Source organism: Cupressus sempervirens, chromosome 10 (assembly GCF_028749045.1).
Source record: "Cupressus sempervirens isolate cs-2001-9-10 chromosome 10, ASM2874904v1, whole genome shotgun sequence".
In the NCBI taxonomy this organism is placed as follows: Eukaryota; Viridiplantae; Streptophyta; class Pinopsida; order Cupressales; family Cupressaceae; genus Cupressus; species Cupressus sempervirens.
Window position 1 is genome coordinate 65,190,515 of NC_143127.1, and position 16,836 is coordinate 65,207,350.

General features: G+C 35.3%; 1 protein-coding gene across 3 annotated transcripts in view; it reads right to left on the reverse strand.

Moving 5' to 3' along the window:
* Nucleotides 1-16,836, reverse strand: part of LOC149532584 (uncharacterized) — a 43,957-nt gene that overhangs the window by 14,705 nt on the left and 12,416 nt on the right. For all 3 annotated transcript variants that reach the window (XM_089804573.1, XM_089804572.1, XM_089804571.1), the window contains exons 3-4: nt 16,251-16,400; nt 763-916 (exon numbers count right to left, since the gene is read on the reverse strand). In XM_089804573.1, coding sequence (XP_089660699.1) covers nt 763-916; nt 16,251-16,400 — 304 coding nt within the window. The remainder of the gene's footprint in view (nt 1-762; nt 917-16,250; nt 16,401-16,836) is intronic.

Consider the following 16,836-nt stretch of genomic DNA (forward strand, 5'->3'; position numbering starts at 1 on the left):
CCAATTAATATGAGGAAATTCTACACCCTAAGCCAAGCCTTGTCTAATTGCCGGAATGCAAGACTACCAAGTTTTATCTTAATGCATTATGTCTTTCACGAGAAAATGCCTCTGAACACATAGAATGATTAAAACTTTCATTTGAACACATTCTCAATAATATCAAAAATATATAATTGCTTTATCTTGAAAAGTTCAAAAAGAAAGACCAAACACTTCTGCATATAATAAGTCTTTTTCTATCTATAAACATCAAATGGATCAACATACATAGAGGAGTCCTTCACACACTTTTGCATTAAATTTACATTACAATGTTACATGAATCATATTCTCTTTTGCATTAAATTCACATTACAATGTTACATAAATCATATGCTAACTCTATCTCTCGTAGAATCCAGCTTTTCCAGTGTGGAGCAGGGATTGGAAAAATGTAACAATTGGCAAACAAAAAATCACATTAGATAATGATATTCAAGATTTTCCTCATATCAAGACCTTAATGACTTCAGATTTTACTCTGACCACTTTCAATCAGCATTAAGCTTCATTATGTTCAAACAAATTTAATGTGTCTAAAACACATGATCTTTACCTCTGAATCACTATGGCTCAACCTCGTAGGAAAATAAACTGCATTAAATTTTGCAATTGGGTTTTAATTGTTGTCTGATAAATATGGGGTGTTGAAAGAAATAGAAAAAGAATATATGCAAGAGAATTGAACTATACAAAAGGTGGAAAGGTTTCTGTTCTAACCGCCTATAGCTCCTCTTCCAGGAGAGGATGCTTGCATTCGAACGATCACAACATCTGTTGGGTTTGCTACAACACTTCCAACAATCCCTGCAGCTGACCCTGCACTGACCTTAATCCAAAGTGGAGTATGTGCTGGATCATTTCCACCTAAAACCTGTTCAAAATAACTGCCTCTCATTCATTATCATACTTTCATAAAAATCCAAAATATGCTAAAAAAAATTGTCATGTACACATCTTGTGGAGAAGCACAACTGTACATGGGATAGCAATATTTCTAGAACATAATGACAATCATATTACTCTTAAGAAAAAAATTAATAATAGATGAAGCATCTCAAGTGGTTATATTCCAACACACATAATGTCAACCCACAGACTCGTATCTAGTCTTGAACATGATTAAGTAAACAGTGGCAATTCAAATCTTTGACTTAGTGCACTTTATCCATTTGAAGCCTTTTTCAGTGTCTTGATAATTATCAGGAAGGTGGTGCCCTGATACTTCTCTACTTAGAGAAGGTTTAGTGTTCAAGTTTTCCCAGGTATTCCATCTATTTAATTCTAGGAAAGCTGTTTCAATCTCCTATCTTTCATACATTATCTATTTTTGACCTTAATGACTTTTCCAACGTAGATGTCTGACAATTGCTGTGCAAATCGCATTGTACTTTTGTCATGAAGATTATATGATAAGAAAATTTGAATTGTTGCAGCAGTGAAATTTCTGTATCTTGCAATTTGATGAGGGTAAGAATCAGAAGGAAGACTAGATCAACAGCTTATCAATCACTTAAGAAATATTGTCAAGTTACAGCATCCATTTTGAATGAGAAGAGTAATATTTTTTTTTTTAATGTTTGAATGGGTCAACTACTTTCTATCACTAACAGCTGTGCACAGTTGAAAGGCCTTGTAAAATATGTATGATTCTTGAATGAACAAGAACAGAGAAGACTTAGCATTTGACCATCAAAAGACACAACACTTACTGATCCATGTGGTAGATCAAATCAGCAGGCACTAGCCACTGATCTGGATCCCTGGAGCAGTTTGTGGACACTCCACAGAAGTATAGAATCAAATTTGCTAAAGAAGAAGCAAATGTAAATACTAAACAGAGTCCAGAGAAAAAATGTGCATTCATTCACCCTAGAGAATAACATACCCATAAAGAACCATGATTAAAAAACACTATTGATCTGAAAAATAAAGGCATTCAAACCTTAGAAGAATATGAGTCATTATCACATCCACATGTGCAAATGCATGCTTCACCACTACAATATAGTCATTTATGTTAAAAGCAGAGCAGAAAATGACACCAAATAGCAGAAATGACAAACAAAAAAATCATGAAAGAACATGATAAGGGCATTTCTCCACTATGAAATGGACAAATCACTTTTCTGCGATAATTTTGGATTGAGATTGAAAATAGATTGACTACAAAATGAGAGCATAAATCCCCTGAGTAATTAGTCATCCAAAAAAAAAACCATGGCAGTATTCCATCCATGGTTTTACATTAAGAAAGGTAGCTAGCTAGCTTTTAAACCCAATTAGGATACTCTGATACTACACCTATCACAATCCCATGTGCAAATGAACACTAAACCATTTTATGATTTTAAATAAACTCGTATGCCCAAAATTTTATTGCACTAGCCACTCCAAGTTGTCGATGAGGGAAATGAATTTATATGGATAACTATTACTGATGGATTACAAAATTGAAAATAATAAACTATACGCTCGCAAATTCTAGACCCAAAACAATATTTGTATGAATATGGATTGATTACAAAATCTGGAATCTATATACTAATATAGACAAAATCTAGACCCAAAACAATAGTGGTAGGAATATAGATTGATCACAAAATTGGGGATAAATGTTCTATTTATAGACAAAACCTAGACCAAAATCCGTGGTGGTACATATTGGAGCTCGAAGTTGTGTTTGTCTTGTTCACTTGGGTTCCTTTCTTTATGTGTGCCTATTCAGGTGACAACACTTAGCTTGGGGTCTCCTTGCCACATTTGTTGGTATGATTGTAACATGAGATTATGAATGTAATAACATTCCAAATATTGCAAGCTCTGTAATGGCCTTTGGCATGTTTCAAATGGATTTGTGCAGTGTGTTTGTAGATGACAAAGTATTCTCCTTACATTGTTGTCATTTTGGAGTATATGAATGCATAGCTGTTGCCTTTGTGTTTCCAATCTGCTATTCAACTTGATATCTGTGACTCTGCCCCATTGATTAGGCATTAGTCTGGAACTATGCTCCACTCTCAAATCATACAAATCCAAACATTTTAATTTGTCACTACTTCAGATGGTGTAAAATCCCTTACACAATATCTATTACGATAATAGATAGTTTCTATTGTTTGGTATCTAATGGTTATCTTTTGTAATCTTCTGTAAATATTAGAATGTTTCTAATATTTAGCTTTGTGTTTCTAGAATAGAAATGTTTCTATTCTTTACGATTGTTTCTTAAGGAAACATCATTCAATCTCTTGTATAAATTGATCTCTTGATCACTATTAATAACAAGCAAATATTTTCCAATTACTTCCGTAATATGGTATTAGAGCCAACACTCTAAATGTTTTTGAAAATAATTAGAATTTCTTGGTTGAAATTCTCTGTCTTTTATTTTCAAAATTATTTACATGCATATTTGCTTCCAACTCTCTATATAATCTGACTAGAGTTTCCATTTTGAGAGATTTGAACCCGCCAACATTTGGTTCAAGTCTACAACCCATTTCTGTCTAGATCCATTTGTTTTTTCTGCACATTTCTACCACTTTTTGTGTCTTTTTTTTTGCAGCAAAGCCATTTTTGTTCAAACCCCTAATTTTCTGTACTAGATCAAAAAAAATTACAAATTCTTGGTGGGTTTTGTGAGATTTCAACTAGGTTGTCATCTTTTTTTCTAAGTGCCTCGAATTTTGTACCTCAATTTTTTGGCCAGTCGATTCAAAAATCGACAACATATTCTTTCTGGGTGTTCCAAGCTCTCTTCTGGGTCACCCTTCAAATTTTTTGTGTCTCTACTTTTTGAGGGTTGCATGTTGTTTGTATGTGCTGCTTTACCATGCAAAGTCTCGTGTTTTGCAAATTCTGGTGGGTTTTCATTTTTTTCCCTTAAAAAAAATTTCTTATTGGTTTCTATAAATTTTCCCTTAAAAATTTTTGATTCTGTAATTTGCAAAGTTGTGTGGGATTCCTCTGTGGGGTTTATAATTTTTTCCCCAAAAATTATTTGTTGGGTTTTACCGTTTTTCCTATTAATAAAAAAAAGCTTTGTAATGTTGGGTTTAGATTGATTTTTCACCTCAAAAATCATGTTGAGTATTGATTGATTTTTCACCCCAAAAATCATGTTCAGCTTTTTTTATTTTCTTCTAAAAATCATGGCTTTTTGTGGGTTGATTTGGAGAATTATTCTCATTTGCAGAGTTTTGGAGCATTATCCAAAGTACCATCAGCAGACATCCTCTGCTCCAAATTCAGAAGGCTCCTGGAAGAAGAACATTCAATGCAACTATTGCCACAAGTTTGGTCACATGAAAGTTGAATATTGGAAGCGCTTAACTGCCCTATCTAAGCAATTTGGTTTGCAGCCCACAGCGAATAGTGCGGAGCCCCTTGAGCAAACAAAATCTTCCTTTTACATTTTTTGATAGCTTCGTGCTCTGGATAGATTAACCATTAAGGGAGGGTATTACGATAATAGATAGTTTCTATTATCTATGTTTAGTATCTAATGGTTATATATTGTAACATTCTATAAATATTAGAATGTTTCTGTTCTTTACGATTATTTCTTAAGGAAGCATCGTTCAGTCTCTTATAAAAATTGATCTCTTGATCACTGTTAATAACAAGCAAATATTTTCCAATTACTTCCATAATAATATCATCTATACTTTCCTTTTCTTCTGTTCCAAACTTCTGAGTGTTTTGTGTAAAATACTAAAATTTGAACTTTTGGACTTAATATTGAGTTTGCATAAGTTTAATATCATCCATTGCACAAATTTAGATAACACACCGATCATAATAACCACATTTTTCATTGAATAAATCATTTCAAATTGAAACAACTTACCAAGTAATGTAAGTAAATAATTATTGACCATTGTTGACAGCAGTAGTATGCCTTAGTGGCAAATTTACTCGAGAGATGCATACAATTGAGCACTCAGAAATAAATAACAGTTGTGTACAGCCAGCACAGAAAGTATTATAGATTGTACTATCCAGAAATGGATCTCTCCCAGGTACTATGCCAGAATAATAGGAGTCTCATGACCAAGTAAGGAGAAAGAGCAACATCATTATCCAGAAGTCCATGCCAATAGCAAGGATTTATCAACACCCAACAAACAAGGTTCAAACATTAACATAACCCACATGCCATCATACTCGAAACTGAGTATTAATCAAATCCACACTGTAGATTATCTTGTGGACAAAAATATACTTCTAGATTTTTCAGAGATAATATTATAACAAAAATCTTTATTACCAAATTTTGTCTTTGAAGAAAATTTCACATATTTGCTTTGTAGTGATTGTTGACCTGCAATCACTCCGAAACGAAGGGTTGGATTTTTGTCCAAACCTTCAAGCTCCAAGCTTTTGCATCCTCGCAAACTTTACTCTTCCCAGAACAGGAAATGAGTTATATAACAGTTTCAATAACAATTTGAACATGTTCAATTCATCCCACCCTTACAAAGACTCTCATCAACCTTCTAGAAAATAGAACTGCATTTAATGCTTCAGGCTGAGATGAACATTACTATATAAAGTGATGATTAAATATTATTTTATTCAATTTTATTATATTTAACTTAGTTACCGAAGTGTCCTGGTGCAGGGTGGAAGTGGATGTGGATGCCTAGAGAGGCAGATCCGGGCACGGAAGCCCTGTGGATTCCTCCAGGATGTACATCCTAGGCTTCCGGATGCCAGGGGATGTGCTGGAGGTATCCACAGGGCCTCCTGATGCATACGGGCGTCCAGCATCACTTAAAGCACATTAAAACATGTGCTTTTTACATTTTCTTTTTCTTTTTTTTTTTTCCTCCTAAACCCCTAAAGTAGACCTAAAAGAGGCTATTCCAGCATTTTGCATCTCAGTTTGTAATTGTGATGATTTTTGCATTGGAATTGTGACCATAGATGTATATGATGATTTTCTGATTTGAATTGAAATCGTGAACATAGACGTATATGATATGGCTTATAATCTTATTGAATATCCAGTTAGTTATAATTTATTTGAATTTCAATTTGAATATGTATTGCTGAAATATCATACAATCAAATGACTTAATTTTGTATATTTCTTGCATTTCTTGCATATATATAAACGCATCCACATCCTCCAAAAAATAAACTCACACATCCACACACCCGATTCTCTCATCTGCATCCAGATCTGTACCCAAATCAGTAACTTAGCGCTTTTACTAAATTAATTAATATTAAATTATTATTCTGAAATAATATTTATTTTTAGACAATTTAATTTTAATTAATCAATTTACTTAATGTCACTTCATCAAAATTGGAGGCATTATAGATGGTCCTTCTGCACACATGATTCTCAATATATCAGAGAATTATCCTTAAGTGAATGGTTAATAGCTATATTTTATGTGAATCATGCTTGTACAATCATATCAGCTACACAGAGGTTATATTCAGCCAGTTTCTCTTGACCTAGTGACAGTATTTGCGGTCATGATTACAGATAGGTTTGGTCATAATTATTTTGGTCATTCGTTTTGTTTGATTTCAATGCCCATTAAGGCATGCCCCTAGGAATACCCTCTTGATTCTAAGCTTAGCTCAAAATGTAAGAGAGAAAACCCATTCTCGTAGAGTTGGCCATAACCTTCCACAATTTATTGATGAGCTGATTTCACTTGCATTTAGACAAACTTGGCCATGCGAGGTTGGGTTCTAAGAAGTGGACCTGCATTTTTTAAACCCAATAGTATGAACATATTTATCAGAAATCAAGGACAAATATTCTATATAGGCAAACTGTAGACCGAGAATAATTATGATATGAATATACAACTCCCACATAAATAAATAAAATCCTAAACCCCAAATGATGGGTTCTGAATTTAGATTAACTGTAAATCAAGGATGGATACATTACATATAGACAAATCCCAAACCCAAAACAGTGTAGCTATTCTCCTCTATATCAACAAACCTAGCTCCAAAATAATAGTGGTATAAATTTTGATTATGTTACAAAATCAAATACAAATGCCACACATGGACAAATCCTAGACCCAGTCATATACATGTACAAATAGTGGACCCAAGGAATGGTGATTTTCTACCATGCTAAATTTTTCCTTGGGGATTCTGGAGATAAGAGTTCGAAGGCTCGAGGAGTTGTGAGCCAGGTGACCCTTGGCAAGTTTGGAGGACCTGACCTCAAACTCAGCCGAGTCTAGGTGAGACACGTTGATTCCAAAGGAGGCCCAATTCAGACTTGACCAAACAATTTTTTCAGGTCTCAAAATTTTAATGCTTTTTTGGTTTATGACCCTACAAATATACATAAAATATAAGACTTAGCTTATCATCTGTGTCTTCAACTCAATCTTATTCTCTTCAATAGAATATATACATGAATATAACATTTAACTTTTTAAGTCACATTTCAATATGTCTATTTCCTTTCTTATACTTAAAAGTTATATTTCATTTATATATTGGCAAGATGTTTGAGAGTGGTTTCAGATCTCTAAGAATTACAGTGTGAATTTTAGGTTTTAGAAGATCTTCTAAATTTTCAAACTTAGTCAAATTTTAGTTATCAACGGATTCCTATCAACATTATCTCTCTCAATCTCACTCTCTCCTCTCTCCCCAAGATCTAGACTTATCTCTCTACCTCTCTCTCTCACTCTCACACCCCCAGAAAGGGTGCTCCTCTCAACTTTGTTTTGATTTTATGCCCAAGCCCCTATCAAACTATAAGTCAACACAAGTGATAGGCCAATGATGAATCATGATCACAAACAATCTACATGATACATATCCCTTGTTGCAAATCTCTGCATGCTCATAGTTAGAAAATATTATGCCTGCTACATTATTCAAGTTCTATCCTAGACGCCTTCATGGGATGGAAGCAAGATCTTCGAAGCAACTAAGCCATAAACTTGTAGTTTTTGTTTTGATATTTGTTTTAAACATTTGATATCATGGGATTTATATTCCATGAGTTTTCTATACATTTGATAATATTTATATATCAAGATGCTCTATTTCCTTAAGTTAAAACTTACATTTACTCCTCTGTGATCGATTCTCTCTCTCTCTCTCTCTCTCTCTCTCTCTCTCTCTCTCTCTCTCTCTCTCTCTCTCTCTCTCTGTTACATCCCAAATTTTGACCTATTTAAATAAGCTTATAGCCGTTGTCTGGTTAGTTAAACCTATCGAATATCATGATCTTGTGAAGTGGAAATTATGGTTAACCGTTTATTTCATATGAAAAGGACTTGTTAGTTGATTCGTTATGAACTTGTGAAGTGGAAATTATGGTTAACCGTTTATTTCATATGAAAAGGACTTGTTAGTCGATTCGTTATGATCTTGTGAAATGGAAATTATGGTTAACCGTTATCTCATGTGAAAAAGATTTATCATGTATACTTATTTACTATTAATGATGGTTAGTTGTTTTTACAGTAATCAATTATTATGTTCTTGATATTTTGAATTAAATGGAGGAACATGTTATTATTGTAGAAATGTTGCAATTGTGATTGCAGGAACAAATGAAGGGGAGAAAGCATTGCTAAATGGGATTCAAGGAATGGGGCACTACTTTAGTCCATCGTCAAACCATCAGGTATGGACTCTAACTACCTTGATAAAGAATTTAACAACTAAGCAACAGATTACACCTTGGACAATCATGAGCTACTTGGTCAATCTTTTATAACATAAAAACATTTAATAATCACGATAAGAACAATTACCTCTCTCTAGCTTTGAGTCCTCAAAAGTGATTAACATAATGAATTTTCTCTCTCTCACACACACACACATATCACCACAATACTCAGATGATATCTATGAATCACACACACACGTGTCTGTGTCTGTGTCTGTGTCTGTGTCTGTGTCTGTGTGTGCATAGATAAAGAGAATATGATGTTAGAAATAAATCATATGTAACGCACACGTATATAGATATGTATACATATAGGTATGATTATAGATATAGCAAAATAGTATAATGATATAATATATTTAGACTATATATATATGTTTATTTTTAAAACCATAAAAATATAATCCTTATAACTCCTCTTGTGAGCGGAGGCCACCTTCAAGATTGGCGTTAACTTTTAAATATTTGAATTTCGAAGCTTGCTTGGAAACCGAATTCTTTCAAACCGATATTCCTTATAAACTCTCGCGTCTGCACGTAGCCGAAACATAAGGAAATCGTATTGTTATTGTGCAGCATCTCAGAAAAAAATTGTGCTCTTCCTTTCTATCTTACTTCCTATTCTCTTCTTTCCCTTTTCTATCAGCATTTTGGTCTTGTCTACTTTGCCATACGGGGAAAAGATTTGTTGCTGAATCAATTGCCATCAACCGAACTGGTATCATTACAGGTTATGGATACTCACGATCAACCCTTCTTTCCATTCTATGTTCTCATTAATGCTATTAAGCATCTCTTCCATCAATATGAAGATAACCATATTAAAAGTTGCAAATACCATGAAACGCAACTATGTTTCTATATATATATATATATTCAAGCATGTTTCAAGCTCTGTTATTTTATTTACTTCTGAATCACAGCTCTTTATATGTCAATCGCATAACCATAGGGACGGCTTGTAGTTCCCTTGTCACATATTCTTAATTATATTTTGCATGAGTATTCTTGTAGGGAATCTGAAATCAGAGTTATGACATTATGTCTTGCACACTGGTATTTGTTTTATATCAGTTGTGGCATGAATCAGAAAAGTATTCAAAGAAAACTATATGATAAAGATCACAATATTAATAGTAGTCTCTTAGGATACACCCAAGGCTAGTGAAGCCGGTGTGAATGGGTGAAGAGGAGAGGATTCCTACAAGGGAAAAACTAATTAAATCAGAACTCTAATGCATTAAAACATCTTAAAAGAAGTTGCTAAACCCAGGTCAGCTCATGATTGCCCAATTTGAACTCTGTTGTCAAGTCGAGTGGTGGTGTTCGTGCAATTCATTTGCCCTTCTAAATCCTTGGCCAAGGAAGATTAGAGGCATGCTTGCCCAATTGCATCACAAAGAGGTCAGTGGTGCCAGTTGACAGAGAGAAGGTTAATGGAGGTATATCCTCAACCTTGTCTGTTGCTGAGCGGACACTCTAACACCAGTATGCTCAAAATGGCTGGACTATAGTGCCCCAAGCCTATCTCGGGGTAGGGAGGGCCTTTCTCATAAGAGAATGTGTGGAGATATGATAAGGTCCGCGACTAGGAGGTTAAGCCTATGTCAATGCTTCTCATGTTCTCCGAATGCCGAGGCTTGCACAACACATCAATAGTTAGTTCAAAAACATGTATGAATTCTAAAATTCTTATTTACTTTTATGTATACTCGTCAATGTAGATTTCATTTTTGGTTCTTTTCTAAATGAATGATAGAATTTCTGAACGTTAATCTGTTATCGTTCATATGAAATAGAAATAGTTGTTTTATAATACTTTCAAATTTCAGTTGATCATTTCCAAAATGACATTACTTTATGTCATATCGTTTTGATCATTAGGTTATAACCCTCGGGCAAGTTCTATTTTAACTTAGTACAAATGATATGTTACCTTAACCTAGGGCATGATTATCTAATTTCAGCTATGTAAAATTCGTAAGTTACAATAAACATGTAAAATTCACACACGCATGCACATATATGTAGTGTAAAACCATGAATTGAAACTAGAATGTCACATAGCATTATATAAATAACAGAAGCACAATAAACTTGTAATCATGGCATCACAATAATGAGGAGCAATCAAGTCTATACACACACACACACACACACACAGAAAGAGAGAGAGAGATGTAAATTTCACACACACATGCAGCCCAGAACCATGAATAAATTAGAATGTCACATAGCATTTCTATAAATGATAAAAGCACAATAAACTTGTAATCCCGGCATCATGATTTGAGGAGCAATCAACTCCATAGGCAATCTTGCATCACCCCCAAAAAAAATGTCATTTTCTTTTTTATTTTTTTTTATTTTCATATGGAGACCAGCCTTTAGGCTGAACCTCTGTAGCAAAGAGCCAAGGACTAAGGAGTATCCCATGGACCCATTTCACCAAATTTGTCAAGGGCATATCCCTACCTCATCCCTTTTAGATGTCAAAGCCTTGCACTCAACGAGACTCCCTATCGGGCTCAAGAAGAATCCTTCAACTTAGGTGGTTGAAAATAAATGCATCTATAGGTCTCTATATACCTAAAAAAGCATCCAGAATGACATAGGAAGTTAAAAGACATTTAATACATGTGGCCTATGTGTAAAGGCAATTGCATTTTTAAATATATTAGTGCCTTGCACTCAACAAGACTTGATCCCTAGTGGGCTTATTAAGAACCTTCCAACTTAGGCAATTGAAAATAAAATGCATCTATAGGTCTCCATATACCTACGTAAGTGTCCAAAATGACATAGGATGTTGAAAAACATTTAACATTTGTGGCCTATGTGTAAAGGCAAATGCATTTTTTCGTAAGGGGCATCTTTTTCTATCATTTATGATGCTAATACCATAAAAATACCCTTCTTGATGTGGAACAAGGAAGGTAAAGAGTCATGCACTCAAATTTATTGAATGGTTACATAAAAGGGGAAAAGACACCTTTTTGGCACCCACTTGAGAAAATTGAAAAGACATCCCTTTAGGTTACCTCTCGGGAAAGTTGAAAGGTTATCTATCGGCTACGTGTTGCTTTTATTGATAGCCATTTGTTGTTCATCAAGAGGGGGAGTGAGATTTCCAAGAGACAGAGATTCTACAAAGGGAGACTTGAGCTAGAGGTTTTTCATTCAGAGTTGAGTTCTTCTATTCATAGGTAAAAAGTAGTGAGGAGTATAGAAGAATGGCTTGTAGTTCCTTTTTTGTAAAACCTAAGAGGCTAATATTTTAAAATAGAAGAGGATATGTGAGTTTTTATTTCATGGAGAAATAGAAGGCAATTTATTCTCTGTCATTCTAAGTATGAATGTGGGGTGGAGTAATGATGTAAGAGGGCATGTGTTTTCAGTGTATTAGGAGTGTACTCTACATCAAATGCTATTAGAGCTAGATATCTTGACTGTGAAGATAGATTGTCGAATATGAGGCTATTGGTATGTTTGTCGTTGCGCCAAAAGCTCAAGCTATCAACAAACATCACATACACCAGACTTACCCAAATCCACAAGAGGCAGTTAAGCCATGTCACGAACCCCAAAGGAGGTGCTGACCACCAAGTCAACAATCTCCCCCTCAGCACCAACTGAGGGTTCCACACCAACAGAACGAAGGAGACCTCTCGAGATTTGAACCCGTAACCCAAGGCTCTGATACCAATTATTGGTATGTTTGTCGTTGCGCCAAAAGCTCAAGCTATCAACGAACATCACAAACACCAGACTTACCCAAATCCATGAGAGGCAGTTAAGCCATGTCATGAAACCCAAAAAAGGTGCTGACCACCAAATCAACAAAGGCAATCTACATCAGGACCATGGGTTGGATGATTTTTCTATGAGGATGTGTTGGTTGTCCTCTCATAGCGATTATAGTTGGGTAGAAGATGGAGAGAGTGGGTAGAGGAAGTGATAGGAGTGTCTTCCAGAAATCTTTGTTGGGTAGAGGATAGATGTATGTGTGTTTGTTGCAAATGTATGAGCAAGTTGCAAGAGGAGCTATGTAGAGAAGTTGTGGAGCAAGTTTTTCTAAGTACATAGGTTGAGTGCCAAACTTGAGGTAATTTATGCCAAGATCTGTGGGTGAAAAGTAATGTGTGAACAGATAGTCATCTGTGAGACAGCTTGCACTTGAGAGTGTGAAGTGGTTGTGTAGGAATCAAAGGATCATTGCAGGTCTGCAAAGTCCTGATTGATTGAGAGCTTGAAGCCGCAAAGAGAGTGAATTGGTGAGAGTTTGAGAGGAGCTCAAGAGACTAGCAGAGGTGTGGAGTAATCCTACAATGGTGAGAGCTAGAGGGGCTTAAAGCCTTTGATGGAGACGAGAAGAAAGAAGTGTGGGTTTCTGATCCATAGGGTTTGGACGATCCCTGTGTTGGACAAGAGGAGAAAGAAGAGATGGATGATTGTGTTTGAAAGGGAAGCACAGAAATTGAGACGAGGTGTGGCATGCATTGGAGAAGATAAAGTAAGAAATAGGAAAGGGAAAATTCGCAGCAACAAAGAAATCTCTTTTGGAGGACACGGATGCATAAGGTTGAGATTGGGTGCCCAGTGATGCGTAAAGGTTCATTGTTTGATGAGGAACTAGATGAAGAGCGAGAGTCACTTGAAAAAGAGATTAAGAGGATTGAGCACTTGTTCAATGCAGCAGCGAAGAAGTTTTAGTCACAGTGACTGAAGAGGATGAAGAAGATGTGACTGGAGCAGAGGAATGTGAAAAGGTTGTAAATGATAAAATTGAAAATGAAGAGGACGTTGAGGCAGCAAATGAGAATGAAGTAAAATCTAGAGATATTGAGTTTAGTTTGCCTTTGTTTGAAAGGTTGAAAATAGGAGGGAGTTCACTTACAAATTTGCATACATGTTGAGGATGCTGCACGATAATGGTGGAGGTTGTTGGTTTGCAATAGACAAGATTCCACAAAGGAGAAGAGAGTAGAGAGCATTTGGAAAGAAGATGACAGATTTGTTGGTGGAGGAATTCAGAATGCAGTGGGCATGAGTCCATGAGAGGGAAGAGGAGAAGAAAGCAGACTTGGTGGAGGTCACCAAGTGTCCTAGCTAAGTGATGGAAGAAGCAGAGAAAAGAGATATCTCTATCTGCATCAGCTATGGAGTTTGTTGCAAATTGCTAGCAACCTAAAAGAGTAGTCCAACTACTCAACTCTGCTTTGTGATTCTTGCTCACAAAATTTTCCTACCTGACATGCTTGATGCAGGAGCATCCAGGTCCCCAAGGTATATTGCATCACCCCAAAAATGTTATTATCATTTGCTATAAAGGTCAAGTGATTAAAAATGAATCCAAGCATCTATAGGTCTCCATATACCTAAGAAAGGATCTAGAATGACATTGGAGGTTGAAAACTATTTAATATTTGTGGCCTATGTGTGAAGGCTGTATTTTTCAAAAAGGGACATTTTTTCATCATTTATTATGTTACAATCATAGAAATGCTCTTTTTGATGTGGGAACAAGGATGGGAAAGAGTCGTGCACTCATATCTATTGAATGATTACATAAAATGGGAAAAAATACCTTTTTTGGCGCCCTTGTGGGAAAATTAAAAAGACATCTCTTTAGGTAGCCTACTGGGGAAGTTGCAACGTCATATATTAGCTTTGCTGTTTTCATTGATAGCCATGTGTTGTTCAACAAGAGGGGGGGTGGGATTTCCAAGAGACAAAGATTATATAAAAGGAAGTCTTGGGCTAGAGGATATTCATTTGAAGTTGAGGTCTTCTCCTCGTAGGTAAAGAGAAGCAGTAAGGAGTGTAAAAGAATAGCTTGTAGCTCCATCTTGCAAATTTGTAACACCTAAGTGGCTAATATATTGAAATAGAAAAAGCAAGTGTGAATTTTCATTTCATTGAGAAATAAAAAGCAATCTATTTCTTCATTTATTCTCTTTGTTATGCTTTGCATGAATCTTCGGCGGGGTAACCCTCGTATGGTGTAAGAGAGGATGTATTTTGAGTGTGTTAGGGGAGTACCTTGCATCATAATCATACCATCATAGCATCATATACTTCAAGTTCAATATCAAAATATTAAAATAATAATATCATGTTCAAGTATCCTTGTTTCAGCTTTCAATAAGTGAACCCTTATACTAAGTTTCAATCCTTGCATCTCCAATCAATGGCTGGGCATAAAAGTAGCATAGATTGGTATGTTTGTAGGTTCTATTGGATAGTTAGAACTAAAATAAGATAGGCGCGTGATCAGTTAATGAGGCCTGTAATGGATTAAAATAAGGTAGCCCTGTAAACTGTTTGGTTTCTCCATTAATTGAGCAGTGGCTTTAACATTTGATTGCTTAGGATCTACAATCAATTCTGAAGACTCGCTAAGTTAAGTGCTGAAATTGGGGAGAGAAATGCTCAATTATGCACTGAAACTGCCTAACATTGGAGAATACAAGGACTGAATGGGTTATATTGATGGAAAATAATAACAATAAACCTAAAAAAAATTCCATACCCGAGCATCCTGGTTCATCGTGGGTCTGCCTAGATTTTCCTAGGTTTGTCCCAGGTTCATCTTAGGTTTGTCAAAGAAAAACAAGCTCACCTAAGAGAAAACTCTGGCCAAACCCACAGGTGCGGACCAAGATGGGACCTAGTGCGAACTGGACTAGTACTAGGCCCTGAGACCGACAAACCTGATAACTTAGATGTTTATTTGATGGGTTTTTCACTTTGCCAAGTCTTTTCATCAACCACCCTCACCATTCCAAGCCTCGTAACTACGTTGGAAAGTGTCAATTTGTTTGGATTCATACCATGAGTTGAACCTAATCCAGTGAGGGTAAGTTTCCTAGAATTCACTACAAAACTACAAACCAGGTATTTAATCATGGTACAATATTGAGCTTGGCATTTTCTACAACCATGTATTCACTTAACACCACCTATTACTGTTATCAGGGTTCACAAAATGGAGATGTAAACCATTTTATTTTTTTCCATATGACAGAAATAACAATGGTGTAGCTATGCTGGATGACCATAGATTGTAGTACCACTCTAGCGTCATGTCACATGGTTCACTTTATATAATTGAAATGTGTGTTGTGTTGTTAAACAAAAAGCACCCAAGTATCTCCAAGCAACGCTGGTAGAGGGAACAAATCGATGCTTACACATCAATCTATGGACTTTCATCTCAAAGCTTGTGTCCTACTGCAATTTTCTATTGCGTATACCACTTTTAAGCAACCTTGTATTGCAATTATTGTCAATGTATAATGCGCTGAGGGAAAAAAAAATATTAAAGTTTTCCCTTCTACTATGCATCCTATGTCTGGAAGTCCAGACAGTGTTAAGTCAATTAAGTTTGTTTAAACAGACAGATTATTAATGTGAAATAAATTCCCCATAACAGATAACCTATGATAAGTAAATGATCATTTGTATCAACCATGACTTCAAACTCCAAAAGATTAATGAACATAACTATACAATTTTCATTACTTACCCTCTTAAAAGGTTCATAGGCTCCCATGCGAATGCTAGAATATGAGGCCTCTCGCATTAAAGCAGCTCCTGTGCCTCTCCATAACCCTCTCAACCCTTCTTCTCTGCCAATCTGAAAGAATCCTGACACGAGTCCTCTATATTGACGCTCCTGTGCATTCAAATTAGTTCTTATGTTAGCGATGAACACTAGAATACAATACGGATATGATAATATCATCAGCTAAAACGAATTTAGATACATCTGGCGCAAAGAATTGATTTTTAAAACTAATGAAATTATATTTTGTTTAATCTGTGCATTTTAAATGCCTTAATGGATTTAAAGATTCTCTTTAGTTTTACTCATTGTCTGCAGATATCTATGTTTTCTTTTCTAAAATCTCCTATAAAAAATGCATTCAATTAATGAGGTTATTCTCTCTAAACACTAACTTCAGAATTGTATCCCACGTTGAAGACGAATCTCTTTAAATGCCCACTTTATAAATGTATCCAATGTTGATTGAAAGGGGCAAACAAAATATTCAGATATTGATTACAATTTGACTTAATATTGTAGGAAATAATGTTTTCCAAATGTTCAT